At 44.3% G+C, this 21265-nt stretch overlaps 1 protein-coding gene and 1 long non-coding RNA gene across 3 annotated transcripts; one reads left to right on the top strand and one right to left on the bottom strand.

Annotated features, from left to right (window-relative positions):
• Positions 1 to 501: 501 nt before the first annotated feature.
• LOC142097253 (uncharacterized) lies at positions 502 to 17067 on the bottom strand. 2 transcript variants are annotated; one of them, XR_012678162.1, is made up of 2 exons: positions 16999 to 17067; positions 502 to 1179 (listed from the first exon to the last, which is right to left on the bottom strand). It is a non-coding gene; the product is annotated as an uncharacterized LOC142097253 (long non-coding RNA). The 2 variants fall into 2 exon arrangements; XR_012678163.1 differs by lacking the exon at positions 16999 to 17067 and adding an exon at positions 5649 to 5774.
• PRRT2 (proline rich transmembrane protein 2) lies at positions 6085 to 19394 on the top strand. The gene is made up of 4 exons (XM_075178931.1): positions 6085 to 6255; positions 9811 to 10336; positions 17017 to 17149; positions 19057 to 19394. The coding sequence occupies exons 2-4, from the start codon at positions 9914 to 9916 to the stop codon at positions 19062 to 19064; spliced, it is 564 nt and encodes a 187-aa protein (XP_075035032.1). The 5' UTR covers positions 6085 to 6255; positions 9811 to 9913; the 3' UTR covers positions 19065 to 19394.
• The last annotated feature ends 1871 nt before the right edge of the window (positions 19395 to 21265 follow it).

Raw genomic sequence — 21265 nt, 5'->3', positions numbered from 1 at the left:
GAGAGCGAGATGGAGGTGTAGTGTGAAGGAGGCAGAGAAGAGCACGCTCAGGAATAGCAGAAAGAAGAATGGTGTGGATGTTATCTGTTGCGATAGACATGATTATTTCCGGGCTAGTATTACATAAAGCAGAGGTTGGCAACTGTGGCTCTCCAGCTGTGGTGGAACTAGAAGTCACAGCTTGCCCTGCAAGACATTGACAGTTGTCCATACACACAGCATGAGAATAGACCTAACAAATTGCACTCAGTATACAGAACAAGAGAAGTGATACCATATATTTGTCCTAAAGAAGAGTTACTGACAATTACCAAAGGAGAGAAGTGGTACTGTGCATTGCTCATAATACAGAATGAGAACAGATATCAGTGACTGTTTAGCAGACGGAAGTGCAGATTTCTCATAGTAAAAGGGGACATTGAAGGAGAGGGAGCTTTAAAGGGGTTTCCACCGTCAGATTTCTTTCGCTGTCTTGTTTAAGCCCTTCTGCAACTTTTACTATGTTTTTGCTCGCCAGCGTCCTGTGTGTTTTAGCCATGTATTTCTGTCATCAGGCTCTGAAATATGACAGAAAGCTGCTCTATAACCTGAAGAATAAATATATGGCTGAAAAGCACAGGAAGCTGGATATAGCACGAAAATATGGTCATCGGTACAAGCTGCAAAAGGGCATATACAAGATAATAAAATAGTAATCTAAAAAGTAGATTAAATGTCCAATTTAAGGTAATCTTGTATCATAAACACAATTATCCTTTATAAAGTGCTGTCATACTATGTAGCGCTGTACACTGACGGGATCATGATACAAACATACCACATACAGTGACATGAAACAGAAGGTAAATATTTCTGCCCAAATGAGCCTACAATCTAAGAGTTCGCGGGATACGCCACCAGTAATACAGCCATTGGTGGCCGGCATTTCTGATGGGCAGCTTCTGGCTAGTGTGACTCCCTCATCGTTCTTCTGGAATGAACCTCCTTCCTCTTCTGCTTGTGTCACTCTTGTGCTGCCGTCCTGTGGTTTTCTGCCAGTTCCAAGTAGCTGTGTGCCCGATATTTTAATTTGGCATCATGCTCACAGCTGGACATAGGACAGGACACTTCTTCCCCATATTTGCAGACGTTGTGGAAGCTGCTGACACCAAGGAGGCCGCGGAGATCACCAAAGGAAGACTAGAGAAGACAAAAGCAATGATAGGTGAACTTCTGGGTCCAGTAGCTGCGCTGAGATTGTATCCAGTAGATCTTCAAAACTCCCCTGTCCTTGGCGTGATGACACGTCTCTGTACCATTTGTGATGTCTCCCCACCGTCTTTAACCACATTATTATACGTTATTTATATATACATTCATGTCAATCTCTGGTCCGGGGAGTTTACAGTCTAAATGAACTACCAGTAGGTTTTTGTACTTTGGGAAGAGGACGAAGCACCCGGAGAAATCCCACACAAACATGGGGAGAACTGTCACGAGCCGCGGCGGTACTCCCAGTCGCCGCTGCTCGCTTCTGGCCCCCTCTGGGGTCCCGGCCGTCACCTTGACGACCGGGGCGTCACTTCCGGATCCTGGTCGACCGTTGCCAAGGCAACGGTCGGAAGCTTTGTGCCCTGTGCTGCTTCCCGGCAACGGAGGAAGCCGGGTGCGCATGCGCAGCAGTTAAACAAACCTGTGGCTTGATTTAACAAGCCTTGCTCTAGCCTGTGGGCTGACTAATGCTTTGTACATTAATCATGCAGGGGGCTGTGTGTGATTCAGAGCTAGGCTCTGATTGGTGGCCACTAGTATTTAAGGCAGTGAGCTCTGCAGCCTCACTGCCGGTTATAGTTTCTGTATCCAGTCTGCTGAACCTGCTCTCTGCCTATTGGAATTGCTGTTGTTTACCCGTGTATGACCCTTGGCTTGGATTTGGACTTTGCTTGTGAATCTCGTGAACCTGACCTCTGGCTTGAAGACCTCAGCTTGTATACTGGTACTGTTGTCTGCTGCCGGCCCCTGACCTCTGCTTGGATTCCACTCCGCTTGCCTGGGTTCTCCCCAGCCGGTACACACTTCACGACCCTCTGTCAGTCTGCAGCCCAGTCTGTCCCCACCATCAGGGGCTCCAGTGAACACCTGACTGGCAGAGTAGACTCCGGGTTGTGTTGTGCCGGCTGGAGGGGTTCCTAACAAGAACATGCAAACTCCACACAGATGGTGCATGGTCAGAATACAATCAATGGTTTTGTCAGATAGCAATGCTAACCACTGTGCCACCGTGCTGCATACCACCGTCCACTGATCATTCCTTATCATCCATGTAACACTGAGGGTCCATGCGGTATTCTTCAAAGACTTTCCTACAGGAGATTATGCCCTCCGTGATCACAGCTTTATCTCAGATGTCTTCAGTTCTAATATACAGCTCAGAAAAAGAATGGTATTGTATAACAATGTACACGTGAGGATTATCTGTCCAGTAACTGCTGACCACTGATCCCTACAATTATTGTTTTCTCCTCCAAGTTCACATTATCACTTTCTACTCACTTCAAAACTGCTGCTACCCACTATGGTATCAATTCTTCTAATACTCCAGCCCTATTACCCTCTACTATCCCATTACTTACTCAAGAGATACTACCCTCCACTATCCCATTACTTACTCAAGAGATACTACCCTCTACTATCCCATTACTTAAGAGATACTACCCTCCACTATCCCATTACTTACTCAAGAGATACTACCCTCTACTATCCCATTACTTACTCAAGAGTTACTACCCTCCACTATCCCATTACTTACTCAAGAGATACTACCCCCCACTATCCCATTACTTAAGAGATACTACCCTCTACTATCCCATTACTTAAGACATACTACCCACAACTATCCCATTACTCACTCTAGAGATAATACCCTCTACTATCCCATTACTCACTCTAGACACGCTACCCTCGACTATCCCATTACTCACTCCAGCTCTATTACCTTCTACTATCCAAGTACTCGCTGCAGGCTGTGAAGATACCTGGTTTTCTGACCCAAATCTACCCACTTCATGCTGGCTGGCCACCCAGGAGTGCCTTACTATGCCAGGGAAGCCTACCCAGTACCTTTTAAGGTTCAAATAGTAGCTCAAGCAAATGCAGTTAGAAAGTAAAACTATACATTTATTGTAATAAAAACAATCACTAGAATATTATCTGCAACCAGTAAATAAATCCCAGGCAAGTTTACGACATTATCTGTCCCTTACACCACTAGCTTAAGGAGTTACAGTCACCTGGCTTTCCTGACTTGAAGACCCATGGATCTGCTGATGTATTTCACTGGTAGAGAATGACAGCTCAACACAAGATCTTGCACCTTCCAGGAATCAAATAACAGAATGAATATCATCTCCCCTCCTGAAGTGGTTCCTTATATTTAGGGTCAAATTTCCACAGTGTTTTACCCTCCCTGGGCAAACCTCTGGTTCTCCCCCTCTTTAAACATTGGTGGGTACTGAATCAGGGGGTTGGAGGGGGGAGTGGAGATGAGCTGTACTTCCACAGAAGCCCCCTGCTGGGTTACAGACAAAATGTTTGGACTAGTCCTATGGAGGACAATGGAGACTAATTGGCCATCCCCACCTCCAAAGATAGTGTTGCAGTCAGCCTCTCCTAAAATTAGCCCCCTACACTACTTTGTGATGTCACAGGGTTCCCAGCTGTTCCATGCTTCCTGTAGAGAAAGGAGGGAGGGAGAATGAATGCAGCTCCAGCCCCCTCACCTGCATCCTGGACACCACCTTATCTTTACCCATAACCCGTCTGGCTTCAATTTGAGAACGATGCATAACAACATCACTGAATTAACAACAAACACGTTTTTACAATGGGAAACATGAAATGAAGAAGTCTCTTATCTAGGCATGGCTACAATATCCACTTATCTATCTGTAATTAGACATTGTAATTGTACTCTGTTAAGCTCGTTAACAAAAACAAGGGCTATTAAAAGTACATGCTATAATCCACATTTTGTGAGAAACGAGGGACAGACTGGTTAAGGTGTTTTCAAACTCGTTTCATCACACAAGCTTATTACCCTTTGCAGTTCCAGTACTTACTCTAGGCTTATTATCCTCTACTATCCCAGTACTTACACAAGCCCTACTACCCTCTACTATCCCAATACTCACTCCAGCCCTATTACCCTCTACTATTCCAATACTCACTCCAGCCCTATTACCCTCTACTATTCCAATACTCACTCCAGCCCTATTACCCTCTACTATTCCAATACTCACTCCAGCCCTATTACCCTCTACTATCCCAATACTCACTCCAGCCCTACTACCCTCTACTATCCCAATACTCACTCCAGCCCTACTACCCTCTACTATCCCAATACTCAATCCAGCCCTATTACCCTCTACTATCCCAATACTCACTCCAGCCCTATTACCCTCTATCCCAATACTCACTCCAGCCCTATTACCCTCTACTATCCCAATACTCACTCCAGCCCTATTACCCTCTACTATCCCAATACTCACTCCAGCCCTATTACCCTCTACTATCCCAGTATTCACTCCAGCCCTATTACCCTCTACTATCCCAGTATTCACTCAAGCTTCATTATCCTTTACTATCCCAGTGCTCACTTCGGGATAATTACCCTCAACAGTTCTAGTGCTCACTTCAGGCTCCATTACCCTCTATTATCCCAATACTCACTCCGGCCATATTACCCTCTACAGTTTCAGTACTCACTTAGGCTTATTACTTTTTACTATTCCTACGCTCACTCCAGGATTTTACTCTGTACAGTTCAAGTACCCACTTCAGCCCTATCCTCTACTATCCCATTACTTACTCCAGCCTTATTACCCTCTACAGTTCCAGTACTCCCTCCCTATTTCCTTATATTATCCCATTAATCACTCCAGGCGTATTACTCTGTACAGTTCCAGTACTCACTCCAGCTCTATGTCCCTATATTATCCCATTACTCACTCCAGACGTATCACTCTGTCCAGTTCCAGTACTCACTCCAGCCCTATGTCCCTATATTATCCCATTACTCACTCCAGACGTATTACTCTGTCCAGTTCCAGTACTCACTCCAGCCCTATGTCCCTATATTATCCCATTACTCACTCCAGACGTATTACTCTGTCCAGTTCCAGTACTCACTCCAGCGCTATTACCCTCTACTATCCCAATACTCACTCCAGCCCTATGTCCCTATATTATCCCATTACTCACTCCAGACGTATTACTCTGTCCAGTTCCAGTACTCACTCCAGCGCTATTACCCTCTACTATCCCAATACTCACTCCAGCCCTATGTCCCTATATTATCCCATTACTCACTCCAGACGTATTACTCTGTCCAGTTCCAGTACTCACTCCAGCTCTATGTCCCTATATTATCCCATTACTCACTCCAGACGTATTACTCTGTCCAGTTCCAGTACTCACTCCAGCGCTATTACCCTCTACTATCCCAATACTCACTCCAGCTCTATGTCCCTATATTATCCCATTACTCACTCCAGACGTATTACTCTGTCCAGTTCCAGTACTCACTCCAGCCCTATGTCCCTATATTATCCCATTACTTGCTCCAGACACATTACTCTGTCCAGTTCCAGTACACTCCTCAGCCTCATTACCTTCTTCCATTCTCTAGCTGCTGCTAACAATCCCAGTGGTTATGTCCTCCTACCAGATTTAAAGCATTAATTGTCTCTAACCACAGACATAAGTCTTGTATGTAATAACCTGAGACGAGTACGACGTCCAGGTTACGGCATCAGGAGAGTCCTGACAGTGCAGTCAGTGTGAATTGAGTGCAATGCAGCACTGTCAGTCACTGTATAGTAGTGTGTGGTTAGGGTCATCCAATGTCTGATAGTGGCCAGTCCTGGGATAGCACAGTGCAGGGTGATTACTGGAATAGCAGAGGATGTCTTGTTAGGGTTAGCAGCGGGGAGGTGGAGTGTGAGCATCCTTACAGTTGCTGGAAGAGACAGAGAGATGGAGTGAAAGTGGGAGGGAGGGATGGTAGAAAGAGGGGGGAAAGGAGTGAAAGTGGGAGGGGGGGGGGGAGTGAGACACAGACACAGTATCCTCACAGCCAGACACACGCTGCTTGCTTTGTGTCGGGGGGTGGGTGGGTGACGGACCCCTCAAGGGCTGACCTGTGGTGTTTAGTCCCCCCCCATTTTCCTAACTAAGCACAGGAGACTGCAGGAGAGAGAACAGGAGGAAAGAGAGGAGGTAGGATGCTCACAAATAGGTGTGTCGGGAGGGGCAGTGTGTAACGCAATTGCTGGGTCTAGACATTTTTCACACTACATGTGTGAAAGTGTGCAGTGTTGTGTCATCCGTGTGTATGTTGTTGTATGTGAGAGGGACAGGTGTGTGCAGGGGGCAACTCATGGGTAAAACATGCATCTTCCAGCTCTGCGTTTGGGAGGATTTAGGGTGTGGGGATTAGGCTATAGGATTGCACATTATTATATATGGTGTTGCTGATGGAAGAGAGGGGGGAGGGACAGCTGTGAAGATATATGTGCTTACTACACAGAATACCAAACACATGCTGCATATCCACGGATCACACACATGCACCCAGGTATGAGAAGCAGAAAGAAGACACATCCCTGACACATGTACATGGCTCGGTGTATGACAGGCAGCACACAAACAGTTAATCTCATTCATCCCATGTCCAGGTGAAGAGCTGGTTCTCCTCTCCCCAGTGTCTCATCCCACTCTCTCCCCACCGCCCTCATCTCATCTACATTCATAGCTTCTAGGACCAGGAGCTGCAGAGAATGTGTGTGTGTGTGTGTGTGTGGTGTGGGCTCAGCCTTGCGTGTGTGTGTGTGTGTGTGTACAGTGTGGGTTCAGCTTGTGTGTCTGTATATATGTGGTGGAGGGCGCAGTGTCTGTGGGTGAGTGGTGCAAACTCAGCCTGTGTGTGTGTGTGTGTGTGTGTGTGTATGTGTGTGTATATATATATATATATATGTGGTGCGGAGCATTCTCACTCTGTGTGTGTGTATGTATGTATGTATGTATGTGGCTGTGCATGTTTGTTGTGTCTGTAGTATGGGCTCAGCGTGTGTGTGTGTGTGTGTGGAGAATATCCCACTGATGGCTTGGTGTGTGTGTGTGTGTGTGTGTGTGTGTGTGTGTATGCTGATATATAGATAAATGTATACATATACAGTATTGTATAATGGTGTAACATAATATGAGAGTGTAATTTGAAGTAATTAGTGGAGTAATACAGGATGGAGTATGGAATAATAAGAATATTTATAGGAAAAATATATATGGAGTAATAGGAGGAGTTATAGGGTGATGCTATATGGAGTAATAGGGAGAGTTATAGGGTGATGCTATATGGAGTAATAGGAGAAGTTATATGGAGTAATTATGGGGTGGGGCGATATAGAGTAATAGGAAGAATTATATGGAGTAATAGGAATTAAATGGGGTAATAGGAGGAGTTATTTGGAGTAATAGGAGGAGTTATATGGAGTAATAGGAGGAGTTATATGGAGTAATAGGAAGAGTTATAGGGTGGGGCTATATGGAGTAATAGGAGGAGTTATAGGGTGATGCTATATGGAGTAATAGGGAGAGTTATAGGGTGATGCTATATGGAGTAATAGGAGGAGTTATAGGGTGATGCTATATGGAGTAATAGGGAGAGTTATAGGGTGATGCTATATGGAGTAATAGGAGGAGTTATAGGGTGATGCTATATGGAGTAATAGGAGGAGTTATAGGGTGATGCTATATGGAGTAATAGGGAGAGTTATAGGGTGATGCTATATGGAGTAATAGGAGGAGTTATAGGGTGATGCTATATGGAGTAATAGGAGAAGTTATATGGAGTAATTATGGGGTGGGGCGATATAGAGTAATAGGAAGAATTATATGGAGTAATAGGAATTAAATGGGGTAATAGGAGGAGTTATTTGGAGTAATAGGAGGAGTTATATGGAGTAATAGGAGGAGTTATATGGAGTAATAGGAAGAGTTATAGGGTGGGGCTATATGGAGTAATAGGAGGAGTTATAGGGTGATGCTATATGAAGTAATAGGAGGAGTTATAGGGTGGGGCTATATGGAGTAATGGGAAGAGTTATATGGAGTAATAGGAGGAGGTATATGGAGAAATAGGAGAAGCTATATGGAGTAATTATGGGGTGGGGCGATATAGAGTAATAGGAAGAGTTATATGGAGTAATAGGAATTAAATGGAGTAATAGGAGGAGTTATTTGGAGTAATAGGAAGAGTTATATGGAGTAATAGTAGGAGTTATAGGGTGGGGTTATATGTACTAATTGGAGGAGTTATATGGAGTAATATGAGACATTAAATGGAGTAACAGGAGGAGTTATTTGGAGTAATAGGAAGAGTTATATGGAGTAATAGTAGGAGTTATAGGGTGGGGTTATATGTACTAATTGGAGGAGTTATATGGAGTAATAGAAGTAGTTATATGGAGTAATAGGAAGAGTTATTTGGAGTAATATGAGACATTAAATGGAGTAACAGGAGGAGTTATTTGGAGTAATAGGAAGAGGTATTTGGAGTAATATGAGGCATTATATGGAGTAGTAGGTGGAGTTATATGGAGTAATAGGAACAGTTATTTTGAATAACAGAAAGAGTTATTTGGAGTAACAGGAAGAGGTATTTGGAGTAATAGGAGGAGTTATATGGAGTAATAGGAGGAGTTACAGGGTGGGGTTATATGTACTAATTGGAGGAGTTATATGGAGTAATAGAAGTAGTTATATGGAGTAATAGGAAGAGTTATTTGGAGTAATATGAGACATTAAATGGAGTAACAGGAGGAGTTATTTGGAGTAATAGGAAGAGGTATTTGGAGTAATATGAGGCATTATATGGAGTAGTAGGTGGAGTTATATGGAGTAATAGGAACAGTTATTTTGAATAACAGAAAGAGTTATTTGGAGTAACAGGAAGAGGTATTTGGAGTAATAGGAGGAGTTATATGGAGTAATAGGAGGAGTTACAGGGTGGGGTTATATGTACTAATTGGAGGAGTTATATGGAGTAATAGAAGTAGTTATATGGAGTAATAGGAAGAGTTATATGGAGTAATATGAGACATTAAATGGAGTAATAGGAGGAGTTATTTGGAGTAATAGGAAGAGTTATTTGGTGTAATATGAGGCATTATATGGAGTAATAGGAGTTATATGGAGTAATAGGAGGAGTTATAGGGTGGTGCTATATGGAGTAATGATGGGGAAAGTTTGGGATTACATGAAGTAATAGGAGGAGGGGACAGGGGGAGGTTATATGGAGTAATAAGGACAAAAGGGCGGGTCTATATGAAGAAATAGGAGGGGACAGGGTGGGTTATATGGAGTGATAAGGGGGACAGGGCGAGGTTATATGGAGTGATAAGGGGGACAGGGAGGGGCTATATGGAGAAATAGGAGGAGTTATAGGGAGGGGTTATATGAAGTTCCCCGATGAACTGGAAACAGAGTTATTGGAAATAATTGAAGACATTATTGGGGGAGGATATACAGCGATAGACTCTATAAAAAGTGGTTATATGGAGCAATAGGGGATGTGAAGAGTTTATACAGGAAATTATATATACACAGAATTAGCTATGGCATACTTCAGGAGTGTTTCTGAGGAGTACTAGAACGAAAATCTTCTAACAGATTAAATTAATTAACGAAACATTCCAAAACTGTTGATATTAATGACTACCGTATGTGCACTAAGATGTCCTGCTTTTAATTCCTATATTTCTTCACCCATTACAGAATCAAGCTCTTGCTTTCCCCCTTGGTGTTTTCTCTTCTGAGCCCATCGCCCATAATCCATCACTAACTTCCTCTCCAATTTGCTCCGCTGGCTCCTACACCAATGGCGACACCACCTGCCGATACAGGGCCTCCCCCTGAGATTGAAACTTCTCCAGAACCCACAGACCCGGTGTGCGCTACGACTGTGGTGGTGATAGAGGAGCCAGAGGCTGCGCCGGAAGCAACCGGATCAGAGCCTGAGCCACCTGTCACCATCCAATCAAAAGCCTCATCTCTGAATGACCTGAAGGCCCAGCCAGCTGCCAATGGAGGACCTCGGGCCCCTAGCCTGACTGGCTCAGAGGGACGGCTCGCCCAAGCCGCTTCTAACTCTCCAAGGCCAAGTCTGTGCCGACAAGGGTCTACGGCCACAGCCAGTGCCGCTGAGGCAGAAAAGCCAAAAGACTATCTCCTCATTGCCATCTTGTCATGCTTCTGCCCCATGTGGCCAGTCAACATTGTTGGCTTTGTTTATTCCATCATGGTAAGTAAGAAGTCTATTCTCTTGTAGACCCATCTCTCTTACCTCTCCTTCCTTTTCTTCATTCATGGACATCCGTCATGTTGTTCACCTGCTGAGTCTGCCCTCATAAAGTCTTATTATTCTCACTATTGCATTATTCCTCACACCAATTTTACTGGGGTATGTAGAAATACTATTTGTTTTTGTTTGGACGAGACTTGAGAATCATCATCATCATCATCATGCAGTCAATCCTCTTCCATGGTGATGTACTGAGTAACTGAGGTATATTTGATAGAGCGAGACACATGTTTGTGATAAAGTGGTGGGTGAATAGAATTAGAGAGCAAGTAGTGAGTAAGAGATGATAGGAAGGGAATCTCAGTCTGAACTGAAGAGGAGGAAGGCTAAGAAAAAGATAACATTGGGGATCCACATTAAATAGGATCATGGTCCATGTCTACAACTGATCAGTGAAATTGTTCAGGTTTGGATCTGCAAAGAATGCATACTGTGTCCTACATATGTGCTTCTACATGGAGAAAGGAACTAAGTTAAAATTTCAGCAAAATATGGATTGCTTAAATATCCGTGATTGTATTGTTGCTTCAAGTAATTTTGCATGGACAAAGTCATGTCCCTTTCAAATATGTCTCTATCTTCGCCAGCTCATTTAAATGTCACAGATTGAGGTCTTGTTTTAAGGTCTTAAGCATAGTTTGATATAACTTTGCACTTATCCCACTGCAGTAAGGAACACCCAGGACCGTCCTGCATCCCTTGCAAAAGTAACTTACCGAAATATTGTGTGAAGTAATGGGAAGTGTGTGTGCTTTGGAGGAAGAGAATGATTGAAAGGATAGGATTGTCTATTGAGTGGATAGATGTAGAGGTTAAATCAAATGAAGGGACTATTGAGTGTGGGAGAAGGAGATTGATTGACAAGAATGGGACATTTAGTAATTGCTGTCAAAATAAATTGAGAAGAAGAAATTGTTGATTTGTGGTTGCAGAAGGTGAAATGAGGGAAAGTACCAAGAACATTGAGTAAGTGGAAGAAGAGTTATAAAAACAAGGAGATTTTGAGTAAGATCTGCAGAGAGTGAGTAGATCCAAGAGAAACGTCAAACTGGTGCATGACAATGGAAGATGGACTGAAAGGAAGGAAATGTGGTAGGGTTATTGCAATGGATTTAAATTGAGAGTTAATGAATATTAGCTTACTGAATGTTGCGAAAGTGAGACTAAGGAGAAACTAAGGAGGGATACTTAGTAATTGATAGGCTGAAAGTAAGGATGTACTGCATGAACATTCAAAAGAGCAAGGCGGACAGTGGGAGAAGCTGTTGGAGGAACATGAACTGGAAGGCAGTAATTAGTGGGTATGGTGAGATATTGAGTGAGGTGGTTGGGTGATGTAGGGAGATGGAGTGAGTAGGGAAACATAGAGAAAGCTAGAGGTTGTTTAAGAGACAGGAAATTCTGATTGAGGTGGTGATGTAGAGAGATGGTTTGGGAAGTTGAAGTTGAGTATGGTAGAGATTTTGGGCAATTAAGTGATAAGATGTATGGAGAGGTGGACATAATTTGAGAGGCAGGAAATTGTGAAGTGAATATGTGAGGAGAAGGAAGAACTGGATGTTGTGTAAGAGGAAATATTTAGTGAGCTGGGCATATAGAGAAATGAATTGAGGCGAAGGTCCTCTTTTTAAAAATAAATAATAAATTAATAAATAAATAATAAAATAATAAATAAATAATATTTACGTAGTGCAGAATTGATTTAAAAAAAATAACATTTTCAATATGAAACAGTAACATTTCTAAAAAAAATTGGATGGGGGGAGGGAGAGGAAAGTACAGTATGAAATCCACGTGTTTAATTGACAAAAGATAATTAATGCAGTAGAAGACTGAAAACAGAAAAATCCCAAAGAAATAATCAGTTCACTCCATTAGCATTAAATCTTGTGCTTTGGTTCCTCCACAGTGGAGAGAAGAAGGTAATATTGATCGAGGAAGGTATGTAGAGAGATGGTTTGAGAAGGTCATATAGAGTGAGGTGAAGGTATGTAGAGAGATGGTTTGAGGTGAAGGTAATAGAGAGTGAGGTGGAGATGTAGAGAGATGGTTTGAGGTGAAGGTAATAGAGAGTGAGGTGGAGATGTAGAGAGATGGTTTGAGGTGAAGGTAATAGAGAGTGAGGTGAAGGTAATGGAGAGATGGTTTGAGAAGAAAGTAATATAGAGTATGGTGAAGATAATAGAGAGTGAAGTGAAGATGTTGAGAGATGGTTTGAGGTGATGGTAATAGAGAGTGAGATGAAGATGTAGAGAGATAGTTTGAGAAGAAAGTAATATAGAGTATGGTGAAGATAATAGAGAGTGAAGTGAAGATGTAGAGAGATAGTTTGAGAAGAAAGTCATTTAAAGCAGTGTTTCCCAACCCTAGTCCTCAAGTACCCCTAACAGTTCAGGTTTTCCAGGTGACCAGTGATATAATTATACTACCTGTGGATCTTTCAAAATGTGTCAGTCAGTAATGAATACACCTGTGCTCCAGCAAAGGAATATGGAAAACATGTACTGTTAGGGGTACTTGAAGACTAGGGTTGGGAAACACTGACTTAGAGTGAAGTGAAGATGTAGAGAGATGGATTGAGGTGAAGGTAATGGAGAGTGAGGTGGGGGATGTAGACAGATGGTTTAAGATTAAAGGACGATTGAATTAGGTAGAGATATATTGAGAGGTGAGAAGTTGTGACAGTTGGAAATAATGTAAAAGTAGAAAATATTGAGTAGGATGGAAAGGTAGAGAAGATAAACAAGGAGAGTGAATGGGGGATTAAAAAGAGAATAGTAAGTGAGATACAGAGAGGTTCTAGTGGATTGAGAGGAAATTATATTGAATGACAGACTATAAGAAAGAGAATATTAAGTTTTATTATTATCTTTGACTTATAAGGCACCACAAAGGGTACGCAGCGCCGTACATTACATATACAGAAAACAGAACCAAGACACAACATGATACAAAAATATATACAAACACAGGTGACAGGGTAAAGTAAATCAGATTATTTCTGGGACAGATAGTGAAAGGGATGGTAGAAATCAGCGAGAAGTAGGCCGAAGCTTAAGAAAACAGGGAAAACAGGACTAGCGACGCAGGCCAAGAGGTACAGGGGGTGATGGAATAGTAGAAGGAGCACACAAGGAAGGAGGGCCCTGCTCATGAGAGCTTACATCCAAAAGGGAAGGGGGAGACACAAATAGGGTGGTACTAACTGGGGGACTTGAATAAAGAAATGAGTCTTAAGGGCACGCTTGAAGCCTTTGAGAGTAGATGCTAACCTGATGGAACGTGGAAGATCGTTTCACAGCAGGGGAGCAGCCCGGGCGAAGTCCTGAAGACGAGAGTGAGAGGAGGTGATCAGTGAAGTAGTGAGGTGGCGGTCACAGGCAGAGCGGAGGGGGCGGCTAGGAGTGTAGGTAGATATGAGATTGGAGATGTAGGGAGGGGAAGATTGACTAAGAGCTTTAAAGGTGAGGGTGAGGAGTTTAAATTTAATTCTGTAGGGTATGGGGAGCCAATGTAGTGACTGTTGGAGGGAGTTTGCAGAGACAAAGCGGCGGAAGAGAAAAATGAGGCGGGCAGCAGCATTGAGGATAGACTTAAGAGGGTCAAGGCGAGAATCAGGTAAGCCAGAGAGAAGGAGGTTACAGTAGTCAAGGCGAGAGATAACAAGTGAGTGAACAAGGGTTTTCGTAGCTTCCGTGGTGAAAAAGGAACGTATCATAGATATATTCCGAAGGTGGAAGTAGCAAGATTTTGAGAGGGACAGAATGTGAGGCTTGAATGAGAGGGAGGAATCAAGGATGACCCCAAGTCATCGGACTTGGGGGACAGAAACAAGGGTAGTGTTAACAGAAATAGAGAGGGGGGGAGGTGGGAGAGTCCTGGAAGGGGGAAAGAGTATAAGCTCAGTCTTGGAAATATTGAGTTTAAGGAAGCGTAGGGACCTCCAAGATGAGATGGCCGAGAGACAGGAGGAGACACGAGAGAGAAGGGAAGGGGAGAGGTCAGGGGATGAAAGATAAATTTGGGTACCATCAGCATAGAGGTGGTACTGGAGGCCAAAGGAGCGGATGAGGATACCAAGGGAGGAGGTGTAGAGGGAAAAAAGCAGTCGGCCAAGAACGGAGCCTTGAGGAACGCCAACAGGTAGGGGAAGAGGGGGTGATGTAGAATCATGAGTAGAGACTGAGAAGGAGCGGTTGGTAAGGTAAGAGGAAAACCAGGAGAGGACAGTGTTACATAGGCCTATAGATTTGAGAGTTTGCAAAAGGAGTGCATGGTCAACGGTATCGAAGCCAGCAGAAAGGTCAAGAAGGATAAGAAGGGAGTAGTGTCTATTGGATTTAGCGAGGAGAAGGTCATTATTGACCTTAGTGAGGGCAGTTTCAGTGGAGTGGAGGGGGCGAAAACCAGATTGGAGCGGGTCAAGGAGTGAGTGAGAGGAGAGAAAGGAGGTGAGACGGTTGTAGACAACCCGTTCAAGGAGTTTGGAAAGGAAGAAGTGAAATAGGGCGGTAGTTAGAGAGAGAGGCGGGATCAAGGGACGGTTTCTTGAGTATGGGGGAGACAAGAGCATGTTTAAAAGAGGAGGGGAATATTCCAGAGGAGAGGGATAGGTTGAGGAAGTGTGCAAGGGTGGAGCAGGCTTCAAGAGAGAGGGAGCGGAGGAGGTGGGAGGGGATTGGGTCCTGTGTGCAAGTGGAGGGGGGAGAGGAAGAGAGAAGGGTATGGACTTCATCTGCAGATACCGGAGTGAAGGAAGAGAAGGAGGGTGAGATAGCAGGAGGGGAGGGAAGAAAGGAGATAGCAGCAGCAGAGGAGGGTGAGAAGGGGGACAGATTGGGCATGGAGGGGGGAGAGGGTGGGGTAAGAAGGGACTGCTGGGAGATGTCATGACGTATAGCCTCAATCTTGGAGGTGAAGTGGGTGCCAAAGTCGACAGCAGAGAGCGTGGGGGGAGTGGGAGAGGGGGAGGGGAGAGGAGGGAGTTGAAGGTGGTAAAAAGCCGACGGGGGTTGGAGGATTGGGAAGAAATGAGAGCTTTAAAGAAAGATTGTTTAGAGAGCGATAGGGCCGAACTGTAAGAGGCAAGTATGAACCTGAAGTGGAGGAAGTCAGGATGAGTGCGTGACTTTCTCCAGAGCCGTTCTGCACTGTGGGAGCATTTTTGAAGATAGCGGGTAAGTTTAGTGTTCCACGGTAGATGGAGATATAGTGAAAAATGATATGTAGAGTAAGAGAGTAGCAAGATGAAATATAGGTAGAATGACTAGATAGGAAGGAAGCGTAAGAGAAAGGATGATGGAGGAGGTGTGAGAGAAGGGATGATGGAGGAGGCGCGAGAGAAGGGATGATAGAGGAGGTGTGAGAGAAGGGATGATGGAGGAGGCGCGAGAGAAGGGATGATGGAGGAGGTGTAAGAGAAAGGATGATGGAGGAGGCGTGAGAGAAATGACGATGGAGGAGGCGCTAGAGAAGGAATGGATGATGGAGGAGGCGCTAGAGAAGGAATGGATGATGGAGGAGGTGTGAGAGAAGGGATGATGGAGGAGGCGTGAGAGAAGGGATGATGGAGGAGGTGTGAGAGAATGGATGATGGAGGAGGTGTGAGAGAAGGGATGGATGATGGAGGAGGTGTGAGAGAAGGGATGATGGAGGAGGCGCGAGAGAAGGGATGATGGAGGAGGTGTAAGAGAAGGGATGATGGAGGAGGCGCTAGAGAAGGAATGGATGATGGAGGAGGTGCGAGAGAAGGGATGGATGATGGAGGAGGTGTGAGAGAAGGGATGATGGAGGAGGCGCGAGAGAAGGGATGATGGAGGAGGTGCGAGAGAAGGAATGCATGATGGAGGAGGTGCGAGAGAAGGAATGGATGATGGAGGAAGCGCGAGAGAAGGGATGATGGAGGAGGTGTGAGAGAAGGGATGAAGGAGGAGGTGTGAGAGAAGGGATGAAGGAGGAGGTGTGAGAGAAGGGATGGATGATGGAGGAGGTGTGAGAGAAGGGATGATGGAGGAGGCGCGAGAGAAGGGATGATGGAGGAGGTGTAAGAGAAGGGATGATGGAGGAGGTGTAAGAGAAGGGATGATGGAGGAGGCGCTAGAGAAGGAATGGATGATGGAGGAGGTACGAGAGAAGGGATGGATGATGGAGGAGGTGTGAGAGAAGGGATGATGAAGGAGGCGCGAGAGAAGGGATGATGGAGGAGGTGCGAGAGAAGGAATGCATGATGGAGGAGGTGCGAGAGAAGGAATGGATGATGGAGGAAGCGCGAGAGAAGGGATGATGGAGGAGGTGTGAGAGAAGGGATGAAGGAGGAGGTGTGAGAGAAGGGATGAAGGAGGAGGTGTGAGAATAGATGATGGATGATGTGTGAAATGACTGTCGGGAAGACGGATAATGTGTGAGTGGTGGATGGAGAATACATAAGAGTAGAAATGATGAAGAAGATGTGGAAGGAGTGATGATGGAGACACCTGATAAGAGAGAAAGTACATATAGTTGGGAGACAAAAATAGAACAATAAATTAGTAAATAGCATAACACAGACATTTCTTTCCATTGCTTCCTGTTTGCCATGCACTGATCACTATTACAATTCTCACCCTTTCCTTATATTTTAGTCACGTAACAGCCTTCAACAGGGTGATGTGGATGGGGCCCTCAGACTGGGGCGTGTGGCCAAGCTCTTAAGCATTGTGGCGCTGGTGGGTGGAATCTTGATCATCACTGTGTCCTGTGTCATCAATTTTGGAGGTAAGTAACACAATACATCGTAACATGAGAAATGATAGATAGATAGATAGATAGATAGATAGATAGATAGATAATAAAATCTTTATAAATCAAAACAAGATAAAACAATAGAAAGAAAACAACTACATTAGAAGAAGACAACTGGAACAAAGGAAACCTTACAAAAGAGGACAAAGATAGGTGGTAGAGAGGGCCAACCTCATGAAAGTTAACATTCAAGAGAGACAGGCAAGCAAACAGAGACAGTAGCAACTGAGGCAAGCGATATATAGATACGAAATATTGATATAGTTATGATACATATATATATATATATATATATATATATATATATATATAGGAGATAGATAGACACTTAGATAGGTATGAGAGAGAGAGATAGATACTACTATCTCTCTCCTGACTACTTCTCTATCTGCCTGTATTATAACATCTCCTTTCAGAGTCTACTTTCTAATGAACTTCTCTGGCTTTCTCCATTATCTTTCTCCTGACTTCATCTCTCCCTCTCTCTGGTATCTGTCTACTGACTGCTTCTCTCCCTCTCTCCGGTATCTGTCTACTGACTGCTTCTCTCCCTCTCTCCGGTATCTGTCTCCTGACTGCTTCTCTCCCTCTCTCCTGACTACTTCTCTCCCTCTCTCTAGTATCTATCTACTGACTGCTTCTCTCCCTCTCTCCGGTATCTGTCTCCTGACTGCTTCTCTCCCTCTCTCCGGACTACTTCTCTCCCTCTCTCTAGTATCTATCTACTGACTGCTTCTCTCCCTCTCTCCGGTATCTGTCTACTGACTACTTCTCTCCCTCTCTCCAAACTACTTCTCTCCCTCTCTCCGGGATCTGTCTCCAGACTACTTCTCTCCCTCTCTCCGGTATCTGTCTCCAGACTACTTCTCTCCCTCTCTCCGGTATCTGTCTACTGACTACTTCTCTCCCTCTCTCCAAACTACTTCTCTCCCTCTCTCCGGGATCTGTCTCCAGACTACTTCTCTCCCTCTCTCCGGTACCTGTCTCCTGACTGCTTCTCTCCCTCTCTCCGGTATCTGTCTACTGACTGCTTCTCTCCCTCTCTCTGGTATCTGTCTACTGACTGCTTCTGTCCCTCTCTCCGGTATCTGTCTACTGACTACTTCTCTCCCTCTCTCCGGTATCTGTCTCCTGACTGCTTCTCTCCCTTTCTCCGGTATCTGTCTACTGACAGCTTCTCTCCCTCTCTTCGGTACCTGTCTCCTGACTGCTTCTCTCCCTCTCTCCGGTATCTGTCTACTGACTGCTTCTCTCCCTCTCTCTGGTATCTGTCTACTGACTGCTTCTGTCCCTCTCTCCGGTATCTGTCTACTGACTACTTCTCTCCCTCTCTCCGGTATCTGTCTCCTGACTGCTTCTCTCCCTTTCTCCGGTATCTGTCTACTGACAGCTTCTCTCCCTCTCTTCGGTATCTGTCTCCTGACTGCTTCTCTCCCTTTCTCCGGTATCTGTCTACTGACTACTTCTCTCCCTCTCTCCGGTATCTGTCTACTGACTGCTTCTCTCCCTCTCTCCGGTATCTGTCTACTGACTGCTTCTCTCCCTCTCTCTGGTATCTGTCTACTGACTGCTTCTCTCCCTCTCTCCGGTATCTGTCTACTGACTACTTCTCTCCCTCTCTCCGGTATCTGTCTACTGACTGCTTCTTGACCTGCCTCTATTATTACATCTCCTTTCAGTCTCCTTTCCAATGAATGAATAGAATAAACTGCCCCTGTCTCCTCTCCTGACACCCCTCTCTCAGCTGTCTCTCTTTACTAACAGTCTATCTCTCTGCTTGTCAACTGCCACTGACCTCACTATACAGCATCTGTCTCGGTCACTGCATGTCTGTCTGTCTGTCTCTCACTAATGAACTCTTTCCATGTTATCTCTTACAGTCTTGTGAAATGGGGCCACCTAAGACCCCTCTTCGGACATCATGGGGTGAGGGGACCCCAAATTCTATACAGAATCCTTCACATTCCCACTGAGACACCAGCCAGCGACCTGAGAGAGACCGCCGGGAGTGACAGCATGAAAGAGAGAGAGGGAGAGAGAGTGAGTGTGTCTGAGGGTGCGTTTCCTGGAGTAAATAGTTTTTGAACTAATGTGTGTTGATGTGTGCCCTTGTCACAGACTGTGTGTGTGTGTCTGCGTGTCTCATCATCTCATTTCTCATACACATTTATACACACATATATATACACACATATATACACACATATATACACACACACACACACACACACACACATAAATAAAGCCTGTACTGCTAATAATGACAGGAAATAGAAGCACATACAGCTACACACACACTTCAGTACCACAAAGCTACACAATGCAACACTTTCCTGTACAGCTATACTTCTATCTCTAACGGTGCAGTGGTGACCCCCAGTGGTTAATGTGTGTATAGCAGGTGCATGTATTATTAACACCCTGGGCACTATCTTATTAACTCTTCCTCTGCTACAGGACAGCAGAGCATCACACCTTCATCTAACCAGGGACCTGCATATCATGTCATCACTAATTATCTAGAGATCTGCAGAACATCACCCGTTCATCTGCATCACCCACTAACCTTCAGTGCAGGTCCGCAGAACATTATTTAACCCTATGTACACTGGTCACATGGAGAGCCGTCCGATCAGATGGAACCCTTCCTCCCCCCGTGACAGGGAGAGAGCGGAGCAGGTGCGGCCGCTGCAGAGAGAGGATTCTGCAGAGCATTTCACTTTGACCGGGGTCCATTCCTGCCTATTTATATGTCTTATATCTGATGACTGTTATCTGTAATGCACAGCTATGGTCCTGCATGCTGCCTGGTTTACATGCACGCAGGGGAGGGTAACTAACCCCTCTTTCTCCTCCTACTACCCTGGGGGAGGGATGGGGGGAGATTTAAATATGAGGTGAAATTATTTTCCTAGAGTAGAGAGAGACTGTTGTAGTTTTATCACTTTCATCCAACTTCTTGCCTCTAGCTGGAGAGGTCATGCTAGGACTTGTAGTCCCACAAACCAAAAGGCGCAGGCCTAAGAATTGCATGGTAGCGTCCATAGATTGCAAGCCTTTAGGACAAAAGGTCCCCTTTTCTGGCCTTTTACATTTGCAATATCTATAGAATTCATATTTTAATATATAACTTATACACTGTACAATGTATACAAGTAATATTTAAATATATGTTGTGTTATCTTCCATTGCAAAATTAATTCTGCGCCAATCTCTGCAAAATGTCGTAGCCCAAAGATTGCAGCATCACAGCAACGCAGAAAGACGCAACATAACAGAGTTACTTTTACTAGTAAAAAATGTCTGCTACATCAATCTAGCATGAGAGAATGTGGATTGGAGACATGTACATTGTATTCATCAGCTGTACTTCCTGTCTATCCTACATGTGCCTATTTGAAAACAGTAAAGCCAATATGGTCAAAAAATAAAAAGTCAGGAATCTGGAATTGCAAATCTATTAGTGTAATTTAACGACAAGCGAGAGCTTTTATTCTTGTTAGTTCTCCTTCTAAACAACACGATAACTGTCGTTAGAGACCTTCAGGTTATCACATCCATGCTGCAAAACAAATACATTAATGCTACATTTTGCTTTATTTACAAGTACTCCTACGCAAAGCATTTCCAAGTAACTGATCACGGTCAATGATCCACCCAGCCGGCAATTAGAGGTGGGTGCAGGTGACCCCATACCGCTGTCTCTCTCTCCTGCCTCGATTCTTTATATACTTGTTATGGGGTGGGCATCCGGGGTATTGAGAATGTATTTTTATTACACCATGTTCTTGCAGGAAAAACGACTAGTACACAAGAAGCATGTACGTTAACCAGCGATGTTTGTATATTATGCACTTTTTTTGTATGAACTGAGCATGAAATAAAATATTTATGCATGAAACAACGGTCTCCTTGTTGTACATAGTACCAACTTAATCATTATAAGTCCTTATCCATGTACATATATGTCAGGTAGTGCCAGATCTAAGCAGTAGAGGGGGCCAGTGCAGACATTGGAAACCACCCTGCAAGATGTACAGTATATCACTAGATGCCAACTCTACAGTTCCCATTTATGACTGCTACAAT

Source organism: Mixophyes fleayi, chromosome 7, assembly GCF_038048845.1.
Source record: "Mixophyes fleayi isolate aMixFle1 chromosome 7, aMixFle1.hap1, whole genome shotgun sequence".
NCBI classification, from domain to species: domain Eukaryota; kingdom Metazoa; phylum Chordata; class Amphibia; order Anura; family Limnodynastidae; genus Mixophyes; species Mixophyes fleayi.
This window is presented reverse-complemented; position numbering and strand designations above follow the sequence as displayed.